A 23,761-nucleotide genomic window follows, 5' to 3' on the forward strand; every position below is an offset into this window, starting at 1 on the left:
GACCACGTTTTTGCCTGCGGTCGGGAAACCGCATACGGTCGAAAAAGCAGCCCACCGGAGGCTGCGGTTCACTCCGGTCGGCTCACAGACATGCATTAAATACGGTTTCCGTATACGGCTGAGTGCGGGCGCCGTGATTAAACCCCGCCCCCCCCTCCTCCCAGCCGTATACGGGAACCGTAAATACAAACCGTAGTGTGAACCCAGCCTAAGAGAATACTGACTATACTCACCTAAACCTGTTCCCACCATGCACGGCACTGCTCAGGCTTCTTCTAGCCCAGTGTTTCCCAACCAGGGTGCCTCCAGCTGTTGCAAAACTACAACTCCCTGCATGCCTGAACAGCCAAAGTCTGGGAGGGTGATGGGGTAAAAAAAAAAAAAAATCCTAACCAAAAAATCCCCCCTCTTTTATGTTAAGGTGTAATGTAAAACTTACATTTTATTAAATGATTTTAATTAATTATTAAATTATTTATTTATTCAATTATTTTATTAAATTATTCATGAGACAAACATTTGTGTGATATTTGAATATTAGCCTCATTCCCAAATTGTTTAGTGTGGTGTCCCGGTACAGGACCTTGTCCTGTCCCTTGTGTTAAGTCCCCTCAGCTAGAGTTCCTCCATCTCCACAGGGCTCTCCTGCAGGGCTTGCCCCTTGGTCGCCTCACATAATTGTGTTTATGGGGGAGATTAATCAAAACCTGTCTAGAGGAAAGGTTGCCCAGTTGCCCATAGCAACCAATCAGATCGCTTCTTTCATAACCTACAAATCCTGTGTGACTACTATTCTACTCAAATCATATAATTAGTAGCATGGTGGCCTGCATAAAGCTCATTACTATCAGTACCAGCAAAGCCTATGAGGAACCTGCATCCCGGTTACCTCGAGAGAAACTGTTTAATTGTAAAGACTGTTGCATAAAAGTTCAAGTAAAAGTTTCCAGTTATCTCATAAATCCTGCTGTGGGCATTCTGTTTATTATCCCTTCCGTTTGGTGGTAGGATCTTCAATACTAAGCAAACTTCACCCTGGCGTCACGAGAAGGGTTAATACCACCAGACCTTTCATTCACCATTTCAACACCCCAGACACCACAATTCTTTTGGTTTCCTAGGAAGAGGATACGGGTGTGTGCCTTTGATAACTTTGCTACCCTGACCACCCACAACGAAAAACGGGTGTATACTGTTATTGCAAGAGCCATAGTCCTCCCCCTATTCAGAAATGTGTTTTATGAACTGTCCGGGATTATCGCAAGTTGCGACTGAAATAGCGCCCAAAAGTGTACGAGACTTTAATGCTGAAATTGTGCTTAGCTGGGGCGTAAGAAAAAGTAAGGGGGGAGGTGAAGAAAACTGTATTGTGGCCATTTGTAAGATTAGGAACGAAGCCATGCTACGTGCTCCACTGCAGACCGTACAGAAGGCAGAACCCGAAAAGCGCACCAAAATGTCCTGCGCTGGTCTGCGTCCCGCCGCTGAGCGTGGACATCGTGTAGCTGTTCCTATGCCGAAGAGGAACTGTTATCTTTTGCTTGTGTTTGCCGGGGGACAGGAAGTCAGAGCTGCACCGATGACGTCCTTCATGCTGGCGGCCATCTTGTGGGAGCCCCATATAAAAGAAACCTCTACAGTCTCGAGATGGCAGCGAGGTGTACAGAGATGGCGGAGCCCACCACAACATGTGAGGAGAGCAGTAAGATGGCGCCGGAGCAGAGGAAAGTTGCTGCGGCCGCAGCGCAACTTTTCCAAGACCTTGCCGACCGCTTGCAGCAGTTGTCCCTTGGGGCCAAGGAGGTCTGTAACCTTCCCCCTGCTACCGGAGGACAACGAGTTGCTGGCTACCCCGAAAAGGGGCATCACCCGGGACATCAGGAACGGCATCACCAGTGAGACTGTCCCCCACCACCGGACATGGGGATCCTGGGCCAAGATTCCGACTGAAGACTCAGATGTGAGTACTCCGGCTGAAGTTCAGAGAGAGAGGTCCCCTTGTCCCAAGTGACTCCAGCCAGCACACGCCCACGATCACCTCCACTTTCGAATTGGGTGTTCGGCGATGAGCCTGCGTTGATACAGTACATATTGGACCATGTCCTTCCTCTGCCGGGGAAGACTCATCCACTGGTCCCCACAGCTGAGGCAGAAAGGGCCCGCAGGGAGGCTGAAGTCTCCAAAGTTATCGAAAAATTAAAGGGCCAGTATAGGGAGAGGTATGGCCGAAACACCTCCCATACGAAGTCCAGGCAGAGCAGCAGAGGGACACAAAAAAATTAGAAACTCTGTATATCCGCATGCTGGACTACCCACAAGAGGTTGAGGCACCCTTGGAGCACCGACGCGCCATAGTGGTCAAGTTCGACAAGGCCCAAGGTTTTGGGACCCTCCTGGACTGCCGACATGGAGGGACCATATTGGTCAACAGAAGGGCCGTTCAGCTGGACTACCTGCCCAAAAGTTATCACTCCCTAAAACGAGGGGAGATTGTAGAGTACACCCCAGTATAGAGTCTGCGGGGTGATTGGGCTGCAGTAATAACAAGACCTAAAGATACAACACAGATAACCTTCACATTCGGACGACTGGGACGCAGATCCCCACGGAGTCAGGCCGATGAGGCTGCCTAACACAGCCTGTGAAGAGGAAACCTCCCGAGTGCCCATCATGGATCATAAGTATATGTCAAGGTCCCATTCTACAGCATCTCTAAGATGTGCCCAGGCCTACTCCCTATAAGGAGGTGAGGCCTAAGCAAGGGACACCAACATATGTGCCCAGGCCTACTCACCCTGAGGAGGTGAGGCCTAAGCAATGGACACCAACAGAAGTGCCTTGGCCTACTCCACGCCCGGAAGTGTGGCCTAACCAACAGGCACCGACGGAAGTGCCGCGGCCTACTCCATCCAAGGAGATTAGGCCGGACCAACAGAAGTACCAGAGGCCTCAGCCGCTGCTATGAACATTGTGGTGAGCGTGAACCCATCTGTAGTACAGTCCCGACTCACAAATGTCTCTTGGGACACTGCCATAAATCCTATGAGGGAATCCCAACCTCGTGCTCCTCGCTACATTTCTCAGAGCCATAAGCACGCTTATAGGAGAGGTTGTGAGTCAAGAGAATTCTCGTTCTAAAGTTTTTTTTTGCTTGTCATTAACTGTGTGGTACACCAGTACCCTCTTGTGTTGCAGATTTCTTCAGTTTGGTAACCAATTCAAGATGAAGTGCCTGGCAGGACTATGCCAAGAAGTTCACCTGTTCAGCAATGTAACCACCTTCCTAAGCTTGTGCCCGGCCCCAGACCGAGAGACTCCTTGCCTGAGGAGATTCTAGTAAGTTGTACCCGACTCCGGCAACAGCCGTGTTTTATTGAGGACTCTATAACGTAGGTGGACTGTAGAGCCTTACGTGGCTGTTTATGTAAATTATCTCATAGTAATTTATTTTTGGTGCCCATAAATGTTGCCTTAATACATCAAGTGTTGTGCTGCTATGATGTAGCCCTTGTGTTCCAATCAATAAAATGTCTCTTGACATTAAATGTCAAACAAATGTAAGTGGTGTTATTGTGCAGAAGTATCAAATTCCTGTACACAAGTACCTATTTCTTCCAGGTGTTATAGTGGTTACTTAAAGGTGCCCTCCCAGCTCCTCTGGGAGTAACAATAAATGCCACCCTTCACTAGTGCCTAACAAGGAAACATATCAATCAGGTATCAAGACTGACTACATTCATAAAACTCAATGTACACATAGTACAGTACATAAACTTCATTAGTTTACATTCATAAAGTCCAGTACACCTAACTCAGAAAATATATCTCACAAACAAATACCAAAATAACTCTTAGGGACTGTAAACATGTTCTATCTCAGTCCGTACCACTGTTATGCACTAATGTCATGCACTAATATGTTCTTTTGTCTTTACGTGTTCAGGATGCTCTTCCTGGCCAGAAGGTATACCTGTAGCTAACTAAACAATACACGTATACAGAAAGGTAACAGTACGCTTAATTGTTATCTAGATCCAGATTTCTATGGGTAAGTGTGTAGTACCGACAGACCCTAGTAGCTAAGACATTGGGCAGAAAGCCTCAGGCAACCCAATCCACAACCAGTGTATAACAAATGGAAATAATATGCGGTATAATATTTAATGTATGTCAAAAAAAAAAAACTGAGATTAATTATAGTATGTAGAAGCATCCCCGTCATTATACATACTTACAGTCAAAAGTCTATGTCAGTCAGGATTAAAGTTCAGACATACATCAAATGTCTAATATCAATAACATTTTCAGCTATAGTTGAGGATGTTATAGCTAGTCCATAATTAAATGTCATACATAGTGTCATAAAATAAGATAAAATGTAGATACTCCAAGGTATAAGACATATGTTCATCCTACATTATTCATCCTGTTTGTGAATAGGGATCTAGGTTATCCTGTTCATGAATCAATCCCCAACAATCCTGTTTGTGTATCATTTTTTTGAGCATGTATGGACATTACCTCAATGCACAGAGACTCTATATTATTTTCTTCATTTCTATTACCATCAGCCTGGATTTGGACATTTGAATTAATGCTTCAGGACTGCATCTGGCCCTATGGCCATTCCGTTCCTCTACCTCAGGGGACCTACGTCAAGGACGACTTATCTTAAGTAAGGGGGTTTGTGGTGTCCCGGTACAGGACCTTGTCCTGTCCTTTGTGTTAAGTCCCCTCAACTAGAGTTCCTCCATCTCCACATGGCTCTCCTGCAGGGCTTGCCCCTTGGTCGCCTCATATAATTGTGTTTATGTGTATATTATTTAATGTATAGGTAAAATAAATGTATAGGACCTTCCCAGGTCATGTGATCTACAGTTTTGAATGTACGGAGGTTTAAGGACCTTCCTGGGTCATGTGATGTACCCAGAGTTCACTGGGTTCAGGACCTACAGGTTTGCTGGTTAGTCCAGCCCCCTTAATATATAAGGAGCTGTAGTCTGTAAATTCTCTCTCTTCCTGCCGGACTATCAATCAAGCACAATCCGCAAATCAGCATATCTTCAATTCCTCTCAACTAGGCCAAAGCCTAAAGAACCAGCAGCCACTAAAACCGTGAGTTATAAAACTCAAACCTACAAACCCTGTGTGACTACTATTCTACTCAAATCTTATAATTAGTAGCACGGTGGCCTGCATAAAGCTCATTACTATCAGTCCCAGCAAAGCCTGTGAGGGACCTGCATCCCGATTACCTCGAGAGAAACTGTTTAATTGTAAAGACTTTTGCATGAACGTTCAAGTAAAAGTTTCCAGTTATCTCATAAATGCTGCTGTGGGCATTCTGTTTATTATCCCTGCCGTTTGTGGGCCGGTTGGCAGCAGGATCTTCAATACTAAGCAAACCGCACCCTGGCGTCACGAGAAGTAAGGGTTAATACCACCAGACCCTTCATTCACCATTGCAACACCTCAGACACCACCTTAGGGTACCACAGTTGCTGGTAATACTGATCACATACTCCGTGTAAGAAAGTTTAGAACATCTTATTGGGATTGTGCAGCAACTTTTAATGCACTTTTCTGTTGGACCTTTTTAAATAATTTAATAAAAGTGAAGTTTTTCATTAAACCTTGACATAAAAGAGGGGGGATTTTTTGGTTAGGGCTTTTTTTTTTTTTTTTTTTACCCCGTCACCCAGCTTTGCTGGTGACTGGGGTTTGGTGTATTTAGTTTGATTTACCCCTTCCTCCCCTCGGGGCGCTTTGTTTGTCTGTAAAGTTAATAGCGTCACAACTGGTGAGACATCTATTTGGTTTTGTATAGCAACATATTACAAGATCACAGTCAGGATTCTTCAGGTTTACATAATAAGAGTAGATTGCACATTCTACACAATATATAAGTGTCTGACACAGTCCTATCTATTTCATGGAGAGTGCCTTGTGATTCACTTATAGTAATTCAGACACCCCACAGTGCCTTAGATGCCCCAAGAGTGATTCAGATACCCAGAGTGCCTTATATTCCCCAATAGTATTGAAGATCCCCTAAGAGTGCCTAAGGTGCCCCACAGTAATTCAGATACCCCCACAGTGCCTCAAGTGCTCCACAGTAATTCAGATACCCCCAGAGTGATTCAGATACCCCCACAGTGCCTCAGGTGCCCCACAGTGATTCAGATACCCCCACAGTGCCTCAGGTGCTCCACAGTAATTCAGATACCCTCACAATGCCTCGAGTGCTCCACAGTAATTCAGATACCCCCAGAGTGATTCAGATACCCCCACAGTGCCTCAGGTGCTCCACAGTAATTCAGATACCCCCCCAGTGCCTAAGGTGCCCCTATGGTAATTTAGATCACCCTGAAGTGCCTAAGGTGCCCCATAGGATTTAAGATCCCCTAAGAGTGCCTCAGAAGCTGACATAATGAACTAGATACTCCCACAGTGCCTCAGGGGCCCTAAAAGTGATTTAGGCACCTTTACAGTGCTTAAGGCCCCCCCAAAGTAATTCAGATCCCACAGTGCCTTAGGTGCCCCTATAGTGATTTAGATCCCCCACAGTGCCTTAGGTGCCCCTATAGTGATTTAGATACCCCCACAATGCCTTAGGTGCCCCTATAGTGATTTAGATCCCCACAGTGACTCAGGTGCCCCATTTAGTGATTCAGATCCCCCCACAGCGCCTTAGGAGCCCCCATAGTGATTTAGGTATTCCCACAGTGCCTCAGGTGCCCCTTTAGTGAATTAGATACCCCCACAGTGCCTCAGGTGCACCTATAGTGAATTAGATACCCCCACAGTGCCTCAGGTGCCCCTATAGTGAATTAGATACCCCCACAGTGCCTCATGTGCCCCATTTAGTGATCCAGATACCCCACAGCACTTTAGGAGCCCCTATAGTGATTTAGGTATTCCCACATTACCTCAGGTGCCTGCCCCTATAGTAAGTCAGGTACCCCCACAGTACCTCAGGAGTCCTCATAGTGATGCAGATACCCCAAACTGCCCCGGATGCCCCTTATAGTAATTCAGATATCCCACAGTACCTTAAATGTATTCAGGTACTCTCCCCCCCTCCCCCCATTACCTCTGGTGCCTCCTACAGTGTTCAGATACCCCCACAGTGCCTTAGATACCCCCACAGTGCCTTAGATACCCCCACAGTGACTCAGGTGCCCCATTTAGTGATTCAGATACCCCACAGCGCCTTAGGAGCCCCCTTAATGATTTAGGTATTCACACAGTGCCTCAGGTGCCCCTATAGTGAATTAGATACCCCCACAGTGCCTCATGTGCCCCATTTAGTGATCCAGATACCCCACAGCACTTTAGGAGCCCCTATGGTGATTTAGGTATTCCCAGATTACCTCAGGTGCCTGCCCCTATAGTAAGTTAGGTACCCCCACAGTACCTCAGGAGTCCTTATAGTGATTCAGATACCCCAAACTGCCCCGGCTGCCCCTTATAGTAATTCAGATATCCCACAGTACCTTAAATTTATTCAGGTACTCTCCCCCCCCCCCCCCCCCCCATTACCTCTGGTGCCTCCTACAGTGATTCAGATACCCCCACAGTGCCTTAGATACCCCCACAGTGCCTTAGATACCCCCACAGTGCCTCAGGCGTCCCTATAGTGATTTAGATACCCCCACAATGCCTTAGGTGCCCGATAGTGATGTAGATACCCCCACAGTGTCTTAGGTGCCCCTATAGTGATTTAGATACTCCCACAATGCCTTAGATACCCCACAGTGCCTCAGGTGCCCCATAGTGATTCAGATACCCCCACAGTGCCTCAGGTGCCCCATAGTGATTCAGATACCCCCACAGTGCCTCAGGTGCCCCATAGTGATTCAGATACCCCCACAGTGCCTCAGGTGCCCCATAGTGATTCAGATACCCCCACAGTGCCTCAGGTGCCCCCATAGTGATTCAGATACCCCCACAGTGCCTCAGGTGCCCCCATAGTGATTCAGATACCCCCACAGTGCCTCAGGTGCCCCTATAGTGATTCAGATACCCCCACAGTGCCCACAGTGCCTCAGGTGCCCCATAGTGATTCAGATACCCCCCCAGTGCCTCAGGTGCCCCATAGTGATTCGGTTACCCCCATAACATACCCCGAGACACCCCACAATCCCTTAGATGCCCCATAGACGATATATATGTGATGATCCTGGAACCTCTGTATGGACATGAATAAACTCGTCAGTCCCTGCTCAGCACTGCCACCTGCCTGCAGCTAGAACACCCGGTACTGCGCATGTGTGGACACAATAGTCCTCCCGTCATTGCTGGGCACGCACAGTTTCCATATCGCGAGATTTTACAAGTTGTTGTATCCAGACATAAACCCGGAAGTTGCGGTTCCTGGAAGCTGTCACCTGAGATCAACGGCGGAGTGCGGGGCCCCTCCAACCCCCAGGAGGCCAGGTCAGTGCGGGGCCCCACCACCACCCCCCAGGAGGCCAGGTCAGTGCGGGGCCCCACCACCACCCCCAGGAGGCCAGGTCAGTGCGGGGCCCCTCCAACCCCCAGGAGGCCAGGTCAGTGCGGGGCCCCTCCAACCCCCAGGAGGCCAGGTCAGTGCGGGGCCCCTCCACCACCCCCCAGTAGGCCAGGTCAGTGCGGGGCCCCTCCACCACCCCCCAGGAGGCCAGAGGCCAGGTCAGTGCGGGGCCCCACCACCACCCCCCAGGAGGCCAGAGGCCAGGTCAGTGCGGGGTCCCTCCACCCCCGAGGAGGCCGGGTCAGTGCGGGGGGCCTGTATACAGAGGAGGAGAGCCTGTATACCTGTCATGTGTAATATATATATATATACACACACACACACACAGTATATGCAACAGGTATACAGGAGACATATATCAACACGCATACAGTATAACAGGTATATTCAGTGTGTGTATGTGTATGTGTATATATATATATATATATATATATATACATACACACACTCCATATACCGGTTATACTGTGTGCGTGTTGATATATGTCTCCTGTATACCTGTTGCATATACTGTGTGTGTGTGTGTGTATATATATATATATATATATACACACACTGAATATACCGGTTATACTGTATGCGTGTTGATATGTCTCCTGTATACCTGTTGCATATACTGTGTGTGTATAGGAGTGTGTGTGTGTTGGGGGGGGGGGGGGGGGTCAGTCTCTCCCCTGCTCCCCTCCCCCCCCCCCTTTTCTCATCCTTATCTATTTAGTCTCTCTTCCTATAACAGAACAATTTATGGCCTTAGTGTGAATTCTCCACATCTATAGTTTTAAAGTACTTTTCAGCTGCTGTAGAGGGAAGGATTAAGATTTTTTAATAGAAGTCATTTACAAATCTGTTTAACTTTTTGGCACCAGTTGATTTTAAAAAAAATTTAAAATAAATTAAATAAGTTTTCCAATGGAGTACCCCTTTAAAGGGGTAGTTAAGTGGTGAAAAACCTATAACCTATCCTAAGGATAGGGGATAAGTTTCATATCGCAGGGGTCCGAGCGCTGGGGCCCCCCACGATCACTCTTTACGGGGGCCCCAGCTCGCTGGTCAGATAGCGCGTGTTGACAGCGCACGAAGCAGCAGCCGACACTCCCCCTCAATACATCGCTATGGCAGTACTGGAGACGGCCGAAGGCAGCGTTCTGGCTCTGCCATAGAGTTGTATTGAGGGGGAGTGTCAGCCGCCGCTTCATGCACGGTGGTCAACACGCCCCCTTAACATGATCCTGATGAGGTGGAGGATGGTCTCCTGAGGGATGTCCTCCCAGACCTGGACTAAAGCATCCGCCAACTCCTGGACAGTCTGTGGTGGATGGAGCGAGATGTCCCAGATGTGATCAATCGGATTCAGGGGAACGGGCGGCCAGTCCATAGCATCAATGCCTTCCCCTTGTAGGAACTGCTGACACACTCCAGCCACATGAGGTCTAGCATTGTCTTGTATTAGGAGGAACCCAGGGGCCAACCGCACCAGCATATGGTCTCACAAGGGGTCTGAGGATCTCATCTCGGTACCTAATGGCAGTCAGGCTACCTCTGGCAAGCACATGGAGGGCTGTGCGGCCCCCCAAAGAAAGGCCACCCCACACCATTACTGACCCACCGCCAAACTGCTGATGCTGGAGGATGTTGCAGGCAGCAGAACGTTCTCCACGGCGTCTCCAGACTCTGTCACATGTGCTCAGTGTGAACCTGCTTTCATCTGTGAAGAGCACAGGGCGCCAGTGGTGAATTTGCCAATCTTGGTGTTCTTTGGCAAATGCCAAACGTCCTGTAAGCACAACCCCCACCTGTGGACGTCGGGCCCCTCATACCACCCTCATGGAGTCTGTTTCTGACCGTTTGAGTGGACACATGCACACTTGTGGCCTGCTGGAGGTCATTTTGCAGGGCTCTGACAGTGCTCCTCCTGCTCCTCCTTGCACAAAGGCGGAGGTAGCGGTCCTGCTGCTGGGTTGTTGCCCTCCTACGACCTCCTCCACGTCTCCTGATGTACTGGCCTGTCTCCTGGTAGCGCCTCCATGCTCTGGACACTACGCTGACAGACCACAGCAAACCTTCTTGCCACAGCTCGCATTGATGTGCCATCCTGGATGAGCTGCACTACCTGAGCCCCTTGTGTGGGTTGTAGACTCCGTCTCATGCTACCACTAGAGTGAAAGCACCGGTTACGATACTCAATTTCTATAGTTTTCGTTGTTTTACTACTTTAAAAAAAAAAAAAAAAAACTTATCTATTAAGTAAATTTTAAAAGCCATTTCGGACCCCCCCTATAACTTTTTACTTCTCCCTTTAAAGGTATTTGATGGGCAAGTACATTTTTGGGGGGTTATTATTTATTTATTTTATTTTTTTGGGCCAGAGTTTTTTGCTTTCCCACTGTCACTTTTTCAAGTAAATTTTGACATGTCCTAAAGTTTTGATTGATCGGGGCCGAGCGGGGAGAAAAGTGCAACTGACCAAGACAATCCCATAGGGTTCCATTGTAAGTTTGTCGCGCTTAGGTTATATTAACACGGCAGAAGTTCTGTGCAGAATTCCACATGGAGATTGCACAGTTTGTATTTATATATCTTGTATAGTAGATGTGTATATACATCCGCTGTATACCTGTCGCACCCCCCCCCATCTTGAAGTTTGTATACACCGGTGTTTGGATTGTCGTATTCTTGCACTCACCTTCTCCTTCTTTGTGATCACAGATGCTGCAGTCCGGTGATTCCTTCGCGGCTCAGACACGGCGTGTGATAGAAGGTAAAGTGCTTCTCATACTATAACTGCAGGGGCGCCGGCTGCCTAACGTGGGAATTTTGGTACCATATGAGAAATGAGTAACCTTCCTCTCTCTCTCTGTGTGTGGTGATGGTGTAAGTTTCATAGATATAGATAGGTGTGTGTGTGTGTGTGTATGTGTATGTATATATATATATATATATATATATATATATATATATATATATATATATATATATATATAATGTGTGTGTATTATTATTTAATTATAATTTTTTTTATTTTATTATTAAAGGGGTTCTCCGGTGCTTACACATCTTATCCCCTATCCAAAGGATAGGGGATAAGATGCCTGATCGCGGGCGTCCCGCTGCTGGGGACCCCCGTGATCTTGCACGCGGCACCCCGTTTGTAATCAGTCCCCAGAGCGTTTTCGCTCCAGGTCTGATTACAGGCGATCACCGGGCCAGCGGCGTGTGACGTCACGCCCCCCGCTCCCGTGTGACATCACGCTCCACCCCTCAATGCAAGTCTATGGGAGGGGGGCATGATAGCTGTCACGCCCCCTCCCATAGACTTGCATTGAGGGGCGGAGCGTGATGTCACAGGGGGGGCGGAGGTGTGACGTCACACGCCGGTGGTCGCCTGTAATCAGACCTGGAGCAAACACGCTCTGGGGACTGATTACAAACGGGGTGCCGCGTGCAAGATCACGGGGGTCCCCAGCGGCGGGACTCCCGCGATCAGGCATCTTATCCCCTATCCTTTGGATAGGGAAAAAGATGTGTAAGCACCGGAGAACCCCTTTAAAAATATTTAGTTATTTATTATTATAATTTATTATTTTATTTAATTAGTGTTTCCTAACCACTTTGCCTGATAGAGATTATAATGCAATACAGAAATCTAGGTGCACTAGATGTATACAATAACATTGGCTATCCCTCAACACTGATGTTAAAATTGAGACATTCGCCAGTATGCACACCAACGCCAAGGTTTCTCAGATGGCGCGGGACCTAAGGCTAACCTACCTGTGCGTGAAAAGCAAACCAGGGGGCCAGTGGGGCAATTACAGCAGCACTAGGTCGACATGCAGCCTGCTCCCAGTACCCTCCAGCGTGACTAAGCACACATACAATGGAAGGGGGGAGAGAGGCTACAAGCCCCACCCAAGTTGGCTGATATAGGTGCATGGCCTCACAGGTGCAACCCTAATGCTGCCTGGAAAATGTTCAAGGCGCATTAACATATGGAGTTCCAGCCTTTTGAGACCACGTTTTTTGTTGTTGTTTGTAAATTTATACTAGGAGGTGTGTAAACTCCATATGTTAATGCGCCTTGAACATTTTCCAGGCAGCATTAGGGTTGCACCTGTGAGGCCATGCACCTATATCAGCCAACTTGGGTGGGGCTTGTAGCCTCTCTCCCCCCTTCCATTGTATGTGCTCAGTCACGCTGGAGGGAACTGGGAGCAGGCTACATGTCGGCCTAGTGCTGCTGTAATTGCCCACTGGCCCCTGTTTTGCTTATCACGCACAGGTAGGTTTAGCGTTAGGTCCCGCGCCATTTGAGACACCTTGGCGTTGGTGTGCGGGCTCTGGTGTGTCCTTCATATAAGGATACACTGGCGAATGTCTCAATTTTCACATCAGTGTTGAGGGATTAGCCAATGTCATTGTTACATCTACCACAGTAGTGCACCCGTATTCCTGTATTGTATTATTCTAATTGTTACACATCCACACCGTTTATCTGGTGTAGGATTCTATTGTGGCACTTGTAGTCCGCTGCAGGCATCCTCCATTGTATGCATTTTATGCTGGGGATCGTTCCTAGCAACGGACTACAAGGGCAGGATCTGCTCCCCAGTATAAATGCACAACTGCATTTGGGGTTGAGCACCTCCAGCCTTTTGAGACCACGTTTTTTGTTGTTGGTTATATATATATATATATATATATATATATATATATATATATATATTTATTATTTAACCCCTTAAGGACAATGGACGTACTCCTACGCCCCCATTTCCGAGTCCTTAAGGACCGAGGACGTATGAGTACGTCCTGTCCATTCCCGGCCCCCCCGCCGCTAGCCGGAGGGAGCCGGTGCCCGATGCCTGCTGATATCGATCAGCAGGCATCGCGGCATATCGCCCAGGGGGGGTCATGATGACCTCCCATGTCGGCGATGGCCGCAGATCGCTGAACAATTCAGCCCAGCGATCTGCGGCGGATTCCTGGTCAATCGTGTCTCCAGTGACCCGGAATTACTGGCTGATCGGGGCCGTCTCTGAAGGCCCCGAACAGCCATAGCCAGCAGGGGTGAGGTGGCACTGGTGCCACCTCACGATCGCCCTGATTCGTTGGCCGGTTTACCGGCCGACCAATCAGGGCACCTGCTGCGGGTGTCACTCCCGCAACCCGCTCTGCCCCTCTTCCGGAGGATGTGATCGGGTGCGGGAAGAGGACCCCGGCAGCTGGGGAACCCGATCCCCGGCGACCCAGTTGGGCTCTGGGCCCCAGGAGCAGCGGCGGCGGTGAGGGACTGACATGTATGCGGCGTGGATAAGCAGTTGGACGTGAGTGACAGCCTCCTGCTGTTACTTAGCAACAGCTCCCAGCATGCAAAAAGGGCATGCTGGGAGCTGTAGTTATGCAACAGCAGGAGGCAGACCACCACAACTCCCAGCATGCCCTTATGGGCATGCTGGGACTTAAAGTTTTGCAACAGCTGGAGGCACATTTTTTCTGTGGAAAAGTGTACCTTCAGCTGTTGTATAACTACATCTCCCAGCTTGCACAATCAGCTAAAGTGCATGCTGGGAGTTGTAGTGGTGCATCTGCAGGTTGTGTTTCACAACAGCTGAAGGCACACTGGTTGTGAAACACTGAGTTAAGTAGCAAACCAGTGTGCCTCAAGCTGTTGCATAACTACAATCCCCCCCCCCCCCCCAATGTGAAGTACAGGGTACACTCACATGGGCGGAGGTTTACAGTAAGTATCCAGCTGCAAGTTTGAGCTGCGGCAAATTTTCTGCCGCAGCTCAAACTGCCAGCGAGAAACTACTGTGAACCCCCGCCCGTGCGACTGTACCCTAAAAACACTACACTAACACAAAATAAAATAAAAAGTAAAAAACACTACATATACACATACCCCTACACAGCCCCCCTCCCTTCCCCAATAAAAATGAAAAACCTCTGGTACGCCACTGTTTCCAAAACGGAGCCTCCAGCTGTTGCAAAACAACTACTCCCAGTATTGCCAGATAGCCACTGACTGTCCAGGCATGCTGGGAGTTTTACAACAGCTGGAGGCACCCTGTTTGGGAATCACTGGCGTAGAATACCCCTATATCCACCCCTATGCAAGTCCCTAATTTAGGCCTCAAATGCGCATGGCGCTCTTTCGCTTTGGAGCCCTGTCGTATTTCAAGGCAACAGTTTAGGGTCACATATGGGGTATCGCCGTACTCGAGAGAAATTGTGTTACAAATTTTGGGGAGTATTTTCTGCTATTACCCTTTTTAAAAATGTAAAATTTTTGGGAAACCAAGCATTTTAGGTAAATAACATTTTTTTTTTTTTTTTTTTTACATATGTAAAAGTTGTGAAACACCTGTGGGGTATAAATGTTCACATTACCCCTTGTTACGTTCCCCAAGGGGTTTTGTTTCCAAAATGGTATGCCATGTGGGAGTTTTTTTGCTGATTTGGCACCATAGGGGCTTCCTAAAGGTGACATGCCCCCCAAAAACCATTTGTCGCTCCTTCCCTTCTGAGCCCTCTACTGCGTCCGCCGAACACTTTACATAGACATATGAGGTATGTGCTTACTCGAGAGAAATTGGGATACAAATACAAGTATACATTTTCTCCTTTTTACCCCTTGTAAAAATAAAAAAATTGGGTCTACAAGAACATGCGAGTGTAAAAAATGAAGATTGTGAATTTTCTCCTTCATTTTGCTGCTATTTCTGTGAAACACCTAAAGGGTTAAATCACTTACTGAATGTCATTTTGAATACTTTGGGGGGGGGGGGGGTGTAGTTTTTATAATGGGGTCATTTATGGGGTATTTCTAATATGAAGACCCTTCAAATCCACCTCAAAACTGAACTGGTCCCTGAAAAATAGTGAGTTTGAAAATTTTGTGAAAAATGTAAAAATTGCTGCTGACCGTTGAAGCCCTCTGATGTCTTCCAAAAGTAAAAACTCATCAATTTTATGATGCAAACATAAAGTAGACATATTGGAAATGTGAATCAAATTTTTTTTCCTTACAAGCAGAGCGCTTCAAAGTTAGAAAAATGCAAAATTTTCATTTTTTTCATCAAATTTGGGGATTTTTCACCAAGAAAGGATGCAAGTTACCATAAAATTTACCACTATGTTAAAGTAGAATATGTCACGAAAAAACTATCTCGGAATCAGAATGATAACTAAAAGCATCAGAGTTATTAATGTTTAAAGTGACAGTGGTCAGAATTGCAAGAAATGCTCTGGTCCTTAAGGTGTAAAATGGCTCAGTCCTTAAGGGGTTAATATTATAATTTATTTAATTTTTATTATTTAATTAATATTAATAATAATATTGTTTATTTAATTTATTATAATTATTTATAACCACTTTGCCTCCAGCTGTTGCCAAAGGCTGTCCGGACATGCTCTAAGTTGTAGTTTTGCAACAGCTGGAGGCACAATGGTTATGAAACACTGATATATACAGTATGTGGGGGGTGTATATATGAAGTTCTCTATATACAGTTGTGCGGTCATTTTGGCAGAGGTGCAGACCTGTGACTCTTTGTTCTCTCTTCCTACAGCCGGTGGCACATGGTCGGGGTGGACATCATGAATCGCGTGGTCACTTCTGGCAGCTCCAGCTTGCCGCGCAGACGCCTGGTACTGGGGATTCTTGTCCTCTTACTTGTGGATGTCATCTGGGTGGCGTCTTCAGAGCTGACTTCTGTGAGTGAGGAAAAATTGAAAACATTATAAAAAAAAGTTTATTAGGCCCAGGCTGCTGTGGAAACCCAAAGGACAGTAGCGCAGTTACAGTGTGCGCTTTGGGTTTCCACAGCAGCCTGGGCCTAATTAATGCCCCCCAGGCCGGCCTTCTATATTCACTTATGAGGCCCTGCTAGAGGCATAATTCAATGAAACACCAGAAGTATTCCAGTGTATTTTAGAAGTGATTTCATGGCCAAGTACTATTATGCACCTGAAAGTGGAAAAAAGAGAGACCGACGGGGGCGCCTTGTGCGTTACCACTACAAAAGATGGCAATGTTAACACGGTAACCTTGAGAGGGCAGAACCTGCCCCTAAGTTATGGCCGCTCACCTCGAGCGAATAGAATATTCGCATATAATCCATTTGCATTTATTTAATCATAAAGAAAACAATAAAATACAGGGATGACGTGTTTCGGGGGAGCCACTCCCTTCCTCAGATCAGTTACTGATCTGAGGAAGGGGGTGGCTCCCCCGAAACGCGTCTTCCCTGTATTTTATTGTGTTCTTTATGATTAAATAAACCATTCCGGTGTTTTCACAAATACTTCTGGTCTGGCATCCACGTCATTTTTGGAACTAGCAGCGCCATCGCAAGGGTCAAGTTTTCCTTCTCCGCTAGTACTATTGTGAGACATTAGATTGTTCCAATAAGATTAATTAACTGTATAGAAAAAAAAAATTCCTATGGGAATAAAAAAAAAAATAATTCTCTCCTGTAATCGGGAAAGTTTACATTTGGTATCACCAAATTGGTAATACCAAACTTTTTTTTATTTATTTTTTATTTATTTATATAAATCTACTTGGCAAATCCTCTTAACCCCTTAAGGACCAAGGGCATCATAGCGGGTTGGGCCCGACCTCTAACAACGGACGGGACCTGTGGCTAATAGCGCACGTTATATCATGAAAAAAATGAATAAAAAGCGATCTAAAAGTCCGATCAATACAAAAATGGTATCGCTAAAAACTTCAGATCACGGCGCCAAAAATGAGCCCTCATACCGCCCAGTACGTGGAAAAATAAAGTTATAGAGGTCAGAAGATGACGATTTTAAACGTATACATTTTCCTGCATGTAGTTATGATTTTTTCCAGAAGTGCGACAACATCAAACCTATATAAGTAGGGGATCATTTTATCCGTATGGACCTACAGAATAAAGATAAGGGGTCATTTTTGCTGAAAAATTTATTGTGTAGAAACGGAAGCCTCCAAAAGTTATAAAATCTATGGGCCGTCACGCCCCATCCCATAGACTTGCATAGCGGGGGCGGGGTGTGACGTCGCATGGGAGGAGGAGCCGTGATGTCACAATACTCTGGCCCCGTGGTCGGCACCCGGCAGTTTGTGAGCTGGCAGCGCGGCGTGCAGCTCAAAGAGGTGGGTTCCGAATACGATATTGCAGGGGTCCCCCGTGGTCCAACATCTTCTCCTCTATCCTTTGGACAGGGGATAAGATGTCTTAGGGCCGGAGTACCCCTTTAAAGATTCATTCTTTTAGGTGAGTGCAGTTGCGCATTCTTCCTTTACACATTTTGGACAGTGTCGGTTTCTTGCTCCATTGCACCACCACATACCGTACCATCGCTACCCCTATTATTTGAATACACTCCTGGATATACCGTGCGCTTAGTGGTGCAGTCCCGCTCTATCCCTCCTCACCCAAAGTTTTTATTGTGGCATGAAAAAAATAGATGTACTTTTGACTTTAATGTAAGTTTATGTGGCTTATGTGGTTTTATACTGCAGTCAACTTAGTAAAAAGAAAAATGGTCTCCAAACTACCCCCCCCCCCCCCCCCCCAAAAAAAAAAATTGAAGTTTAAAAGCTGTATATTTCATTATGTGTAGACCATGATCACTGTGCAGTGAGGGGTCCGCGACCTCCGGCAGGTGGAGGGATACCAGCAGCATTGCTGGCTCTCTCTGTCTATATCCAGGCAGTGATGTCACTGATGCAGGTTCTTAGGTTTGGGGCCCCTTGTAGCTCTTTTGTGCTTTTTGTGTCTGCTTTTTATTTTATTTTATTTTTTTATTGTAACATTAGTTTTTATAGACATATCTCGTCACTCACTCAGCTTTTATTTCTGTCTCATTTTCCAGTACATATTTCAGGAGTTCAACAAACCTTTTTTCAGCACTTTTGCAAAGACCTCTATGTTTGTCTTGTATTTGCTGGGTTTTCTGGTCTGGCGGCCGTGGAGACAGCAGTGCACCAAACGCTTGCGGGGGAGACGCTCCACTCTGGTGAGTTGGGGGGGGGGGGTCTCAGAAAGGCTTACTGACGCAGTGTTTTTTTTGAAGATGTTATGTGAGCAGGCTTGAAAGAAATAGTACAGCAAGGAAAGGGTTACAATAAGCACTGAACCGGCTGCACTGCTGGGGGGATAATTTGTACAATACATGGATGGCTTAATGCTGAGGGTGCACTGGACTAAATAGTCTGGTGCTGAGCTGATTACTTACGGATGCGCTGGGTTTGTAAGGAACTATGTGAGCAGAAAGGATGGACGCAGCAGCACAGCAAGGAAGAAGTTACACTAGGCACTGAGCTGCTTCTGTTGTGAAGCTGAAGGGAGGGGGAGGTAACAATGTAGCGCTGTGGACATGGAGTTTACACAAGGGAGTTTTCACTGCTGTTTACACAAGGGAGAGCTGCCCTAATCTTTATGGGTGGTGAGAGATCAGAGGGAAGCCTTGATTTACCTTTCAGGAACAGTGTGGAGCATCTTCAGCAGGCAGAATGACTGTGTCCAAGCCTTTTGGAGCTTTTTTGTTTTTTGGTTAAGGAGTCATTTTAGGTTAATGAAGGGATTTACAGCTGCATTTCTGTCTCAGTTTGCAGATGCTGAAGGTTATTTCCCAGCGTGCACAGCAGACAGCAGTGTGAACCACACCCTGGTAAGGTCAAAGCCTGCGAATGTGTCAGGCTCCTGGTTGTGTCCTTGACCTCATCGTTGGTACAGAGGCTTCTGTATAATAGAGGAGAGGGCACAAGGAGAACATCCGTTGTTATATGCTGTAACCTGAGGTCCTGTCTTTCCTACAGAGTGAACCTCTCTACGTCCCTGTCAAGTTCCATGACCTTCAGAATGAAAAGATCCTGATATCCAAACCTCAGAGCAATGAGAAATGTGAGTAAGATCCGTGCAGTGTATACAGGTCACCTGCGGAGGTCGCTCTGGTGCACGTAGTAGTTTACAAAATAACCTAGGGCTGAACGATTTGCGGGGAAAACGCGCGATTGCAATTATGGAGGGAAATATTGCTATTGCAATATACCGTATTTTTCGTCCTATAGGACGCACCGGCGTATAAGACGCACCCAATTTATAGGTGCAAAATCTAAAAAAGATTTTGAACCCAGTAGTGGTCTTCAATCTGCGGACCTCCAGATGTTGCAAAACTACAACTCCCAGCATGCCCGGACAGCCAACGGCTGTCCGGGCATGCTGGGAGTTGTAGTTTTGCAACATCTGGAGGTCCGCAGGTTGAAGACCACTGCATAGGAGGTAATACTCACGTGTCCCCGCTGCTCCGGACCCGTCACCGCTGCCCTGGATGTCGCTCCATCGCTGTCGCCGTGTCCCCGTCGCCCCGGAACGTCTCTGCTGCCGGCCGGGTATCCTTGCTCTCCGTCGCCGCCATCACGTCGTTACGCACGCCGCCGCACGTACGCAACAACGTGATGACGAGGAAGGAGAGCGCCGGCCATACAGGGGATCCCTGAACGGAGAAGACACCGAGGAGGCAGGTAAGGTCGTCCCCCCCCGGTGTCCTATAAACACTAACCCGGCTATTCAGTCGGGCTGTTCGGGACCGCCGGGGTGAAATCGCGGCGGTCCCGAACAGCCCGACTGAACAGCCGGGTTAGTGTCACTTTCCCTTCAGACGCGGCGGTCAGCTTTGATCGCCGCATCTGAAGGGTTAATACAGGGCATCACCGCGATGGACTGCACAGTATGGGGAAAATGTGCAATTGCGATTATGGGACTAAATATTGCAATATCTATATGCGATGTGATATAATAAATAAATGGTATAATCCCGCCATTTCATGTCCAATCGCCTCCCTTTTACACCTATCCACCCATTTTATGCCCACCGCCCATTTCACATCTCCCCATTTAATTTCTATCTCCCCCCCCCCCCCGGCACATTCTCACCTCATGGTCACATCTTCTCTTCCCCCGTCACATCTTTCCTCCCTCTTGTCACATCCCCTCCCCTCCCCCCGTCACATTTTGTACTGCAGCAATACACTGGGTTTCCCAAGCGGCTTTCAAATCACCAACCTAGTGTGTTTGCTGCTGAAAAAGACCTTTCCCCATCAGCCAATCACTGGCTTGACACGTGACACCACTGCGGCCAGTGATTGGCTGAAAAGGGAAAGGTCCTACTGCTTGTATGGAGAAGAGATGAGACATCGGACCGCACGGAGGAAAGCGGCATCTGCAGGGACCGGGAGTAGGTGAGCAGAAGGTTTTTTTTTTAATTTTTTTTTTTTTTCCCCTCCCTGCACCCTTTTACTCAGCTCAGTGTGTTTCTACCAGGGTGCCTCCAGCTGTTGTGAAACTACTACTCCCAGCGTGCCTTTGCCGGTCAAGGCATGCTGGGAGTTTTGGTTTTGCAACAACTGGAGGCACCCTGGTTGGGAAACACTGCATTTTAGTATTTTTTAAATTTTGTTTTTACCTCCTCTGGCTGGCCCCTGCCTGCAGCAGCACACGGGAGCCGACCCGAGCAGATAATCGCAAGTTTTCCCTGGGGGCCGTATCGCAAAAAGCAAAAATTGCGATTCGATTTGCTTTTGCGATAGATCGTGCAGCCCTAATACATACCTTCAGTCCAGCGCCCGATCCCTCTGAAAATCGGCTTCTAGCTGCGCTTAATTGCGCGCTGGAGGTGGGCCCGCCAGCTGGATTTGAATATTCATGGTCGCTGGTCATGTGAGCGCCTGTCATGAATATTCAATTTCCCGCCTCCAGCACTCAATTCAGCGCAGAGAGAAGCCGATCTTTAGGGGGACCGGGGGCGCCGGACTAAAGGTATGTTTATTGGTCAGAGATAGGGGTGTATTCGCCATACAAGACGCACCGACTTTTCCCCCCCCCCCCCAGTTTTGGGGAAGAAAAGGTGCGTCTTATACGGCGAAAAATACGGTAATAAACAAATGGTGAAATCCCCCAATTTCATTTCTTTTGCCCAATTTCACATTCTGATGCCCACCTAGCCCCCGTCCCCTGTAGATCAGCCGTAGATCCCATTCTCCTCCATGCAGTACAGTGACTTGTCAGACTTACAGGACCTTCTTGCTCAGCTAATCACTGGCCCGGCATGTGACACCACTGTGGCCACTGATTGGCTGAGCAGAAAAGGTCCTGAAACCAGCGGCTTGTCGGAAGCACAGAGGAGAACGGGATCTATGGCAGACCTATAGGGGCTGTGGCTAGGTGAGCATCAGGTTTTTTTTGTTTCTCCCTCTCCCCTATTATTACTTAGGACAGTGTTTCCCCACCAGGGTGCCTCTAGCTGTTGCAAAACTACAACTCCCAGCATGGCCGGACAGCCTTCGGCTGTCCGGGCATGCTGACAGTTGTAGTTTTGCAACATCTAGAGGCACCCTGGTGGGGGGAAAAAACTGGCTTGGCAGCAAAGGCCCAGCCCCAGATCCTGATTGAGTGATATAGTACAGGGTCACTAGGACCGGTCAGAACTTTATAGAAATGTCAGGGTCACTGTAAGCTGATGTGTTAAAGGGGTACTCCGGTGGAAAATAATTTTTATTTTATTTTTTTAATCAACTGGTGCCAGAAAGTTAAACAGATTTGTAAATGAATGAAGTGAGAATAGAGGACGGCACTCACCCAGGATGGTAGCTTCAAAAGTTCTTTAATTTTATGAACACGTTGGCGGTGTCACAGGTGATGGTCTGACGAAGTACGGAAGTACGACACAGCTGTTACCTACACACCGAGGCCCTCGGCGTTCCTGTCCATTCACCTGTCTAACACCGCCACCGTGTTCATAAAATAAAGAACTTTTGAAGCTACCATCCTGGGTGAGTGCCGTCCTCTATTCTCACTTCATTTATTGTTGGACATATCTGTTTTTTTCTGGACTGAGCACCATAGCAATGTGTTTTTTTTGCTTCTAATATCCACCTGTAGCTACCTATTTGCCGTACACACAGCAGTGCCGGATCCTGTATCTATGGTCTGTTAGATTTGTAAATTACTTCTATAAAAAAATCTTTATCCTTCTAGTACTTATTAGCGGCTGTATATTACAGAGAAAGTTCTTTTTGCTTTTGCATTTCTTTTTTTATTTATTTATTTATTTATTAAATTTTGTTTTTCTGTCCACAGTGCTCTCTGCTGACACCTCCTCTCTGTATCAGGAACTATCCAGAGAAGCATAGGTTTGCTATGGGGATTTTCTCCTGCTCTGGACAGTTCCTTATACGGACAGAGGTGTCAGCAGAGAGCACTGTAGGCAGAAAAAAAAAAAGAAAAGAAATCCAAAAACAAACGAACTTTCTCTGTAGTATTCAGCAGCTAAGTACTGGAAGGATAAAGATTTTTTTAATAGGAGTAATTTACAAATCTGTTTACCTATTCTGGCACCAGTTGATTTAAAAAATAAATAAATAAATAAATGTTTTCCACTGGCGTACCATTTTAACTCTTAGGTTTATATTTAGTATATCTTCTAGGTTCTTGTATCCTTCCATTTATATACAGGGGATTGGCTTACGCTTTTTGCATTTATTAATTTTGTATTTTTTATTTTATGTATTTTTAAATTTATTTATTTTTTTAAGCCACAAAGAAGCCACGTGTCCGGTTCAGTAACCTAATGGAGGTGCGGCAGCTCCCATCAAGTCAAGCTCTAGAAGCCAAACTATCCCGCATGTCGCACCCACCGGTCCGAGACAGCGAGCCGGGGGCGAGGACTAGCGGCAAATTCACCATCTGCCAAGTAGCCAAGATCAGTTTCTTCTTCTGTTTTGTGGTAAGGGGCTTGATGTTGTTATGGTTCTCCTGTACGGCTGATGGGGTTGGCTGTGTTCATATATACACTTCTTTGGCCAATAGCTATGTCTGATTTCATCAAATACATGAATGCTCTGCTTGGCCGAGTGTTCATGTGTTTAAAATGGAGCCAGGGAGGTAAGCTACTGCCAGACTCTAGTGGTTTATCTCTCTGAGAACAAAAAGATTGAGCAGATGAAATGGAATATTCCTGATTCTTCCTCCAACATCGGTCAGGGAGAATGGGGGGGGGGTGCGCTTTATATTTGAGTGCAGTGAGGGGCATTTATCAAATCTGTACTTCTTGTTTACTTTAGAGCAAAAAAGCCGTGGGGAGAGCGGCGGCCGTGCGCCAAATTTATCAAATGGCAAACGGGCGTTGATGAATGCCCACAGAACTGAGCTGGTTAAATTTTGCCGTGTGACAATTGTATCAAAATTTGCAGGG

At 47.0% G+C, this 23,761-nt stretch overlaps 1 protein-coding gene across 2 annotated transcripts in view; it reads left to right on the forward strand.

Moving 5' to 3' along the window:
• The first annotated feature begins 8,405 nt into the window (after positions 1-8,405).
• Positions 8,406-23,761, forward strand: part of SLC35F5 (solute carrier family 35 member F5) — a 57,641-nt gene continuing 42,285 nt past the window's right edge. For both annotated transcript variants that reach the window (XR_008847250.1, XM_056536297.1), the window contains exons 1-8: positions 8,406-8,424; positions 8,465-8,516; positions 11,222-11,273; positions 16,087-16,231; positions 18,383-18,526; positions 19,118-19,180; positions 19,329-19,413; positions 23,103-23,293. Coding sequence is in view for 1 of the 2 variants with exons in the window: in XM_056536297.1 (XP_056392272.1) it covers positions 16,097-16,231; positions 18,383-18,526; positions 19,118-19,180; positions 19,329-19,413; positions 23,103-23,293 (618 nt within the window). In the remaining variant the exon portion in view is untranslated. The remainder of the gene's footprint in view (positions 8,425-8,464; positions 8,517-11,221; positions 11,274-16,086; positions 16,232-18,382; positions 18,527-19,117; positions 19,181-19,328; positions 19,414-23,102; positions 23,294-23,761) is intronic.

This window comes from Hyla sarda, chromosome 8, assembly GCF_029499605.1.
Source record: "Hyla sarda isolate aHylSar1 chromosome 8, aHylSar1.hap1, whole genome shotgun sequence".
NCBI classification, from domain to species: Eukaryota; Metazoa; Chordata; class Amphibia; order Anura; family Hylidae; genus Hyla; species Hyla sarda.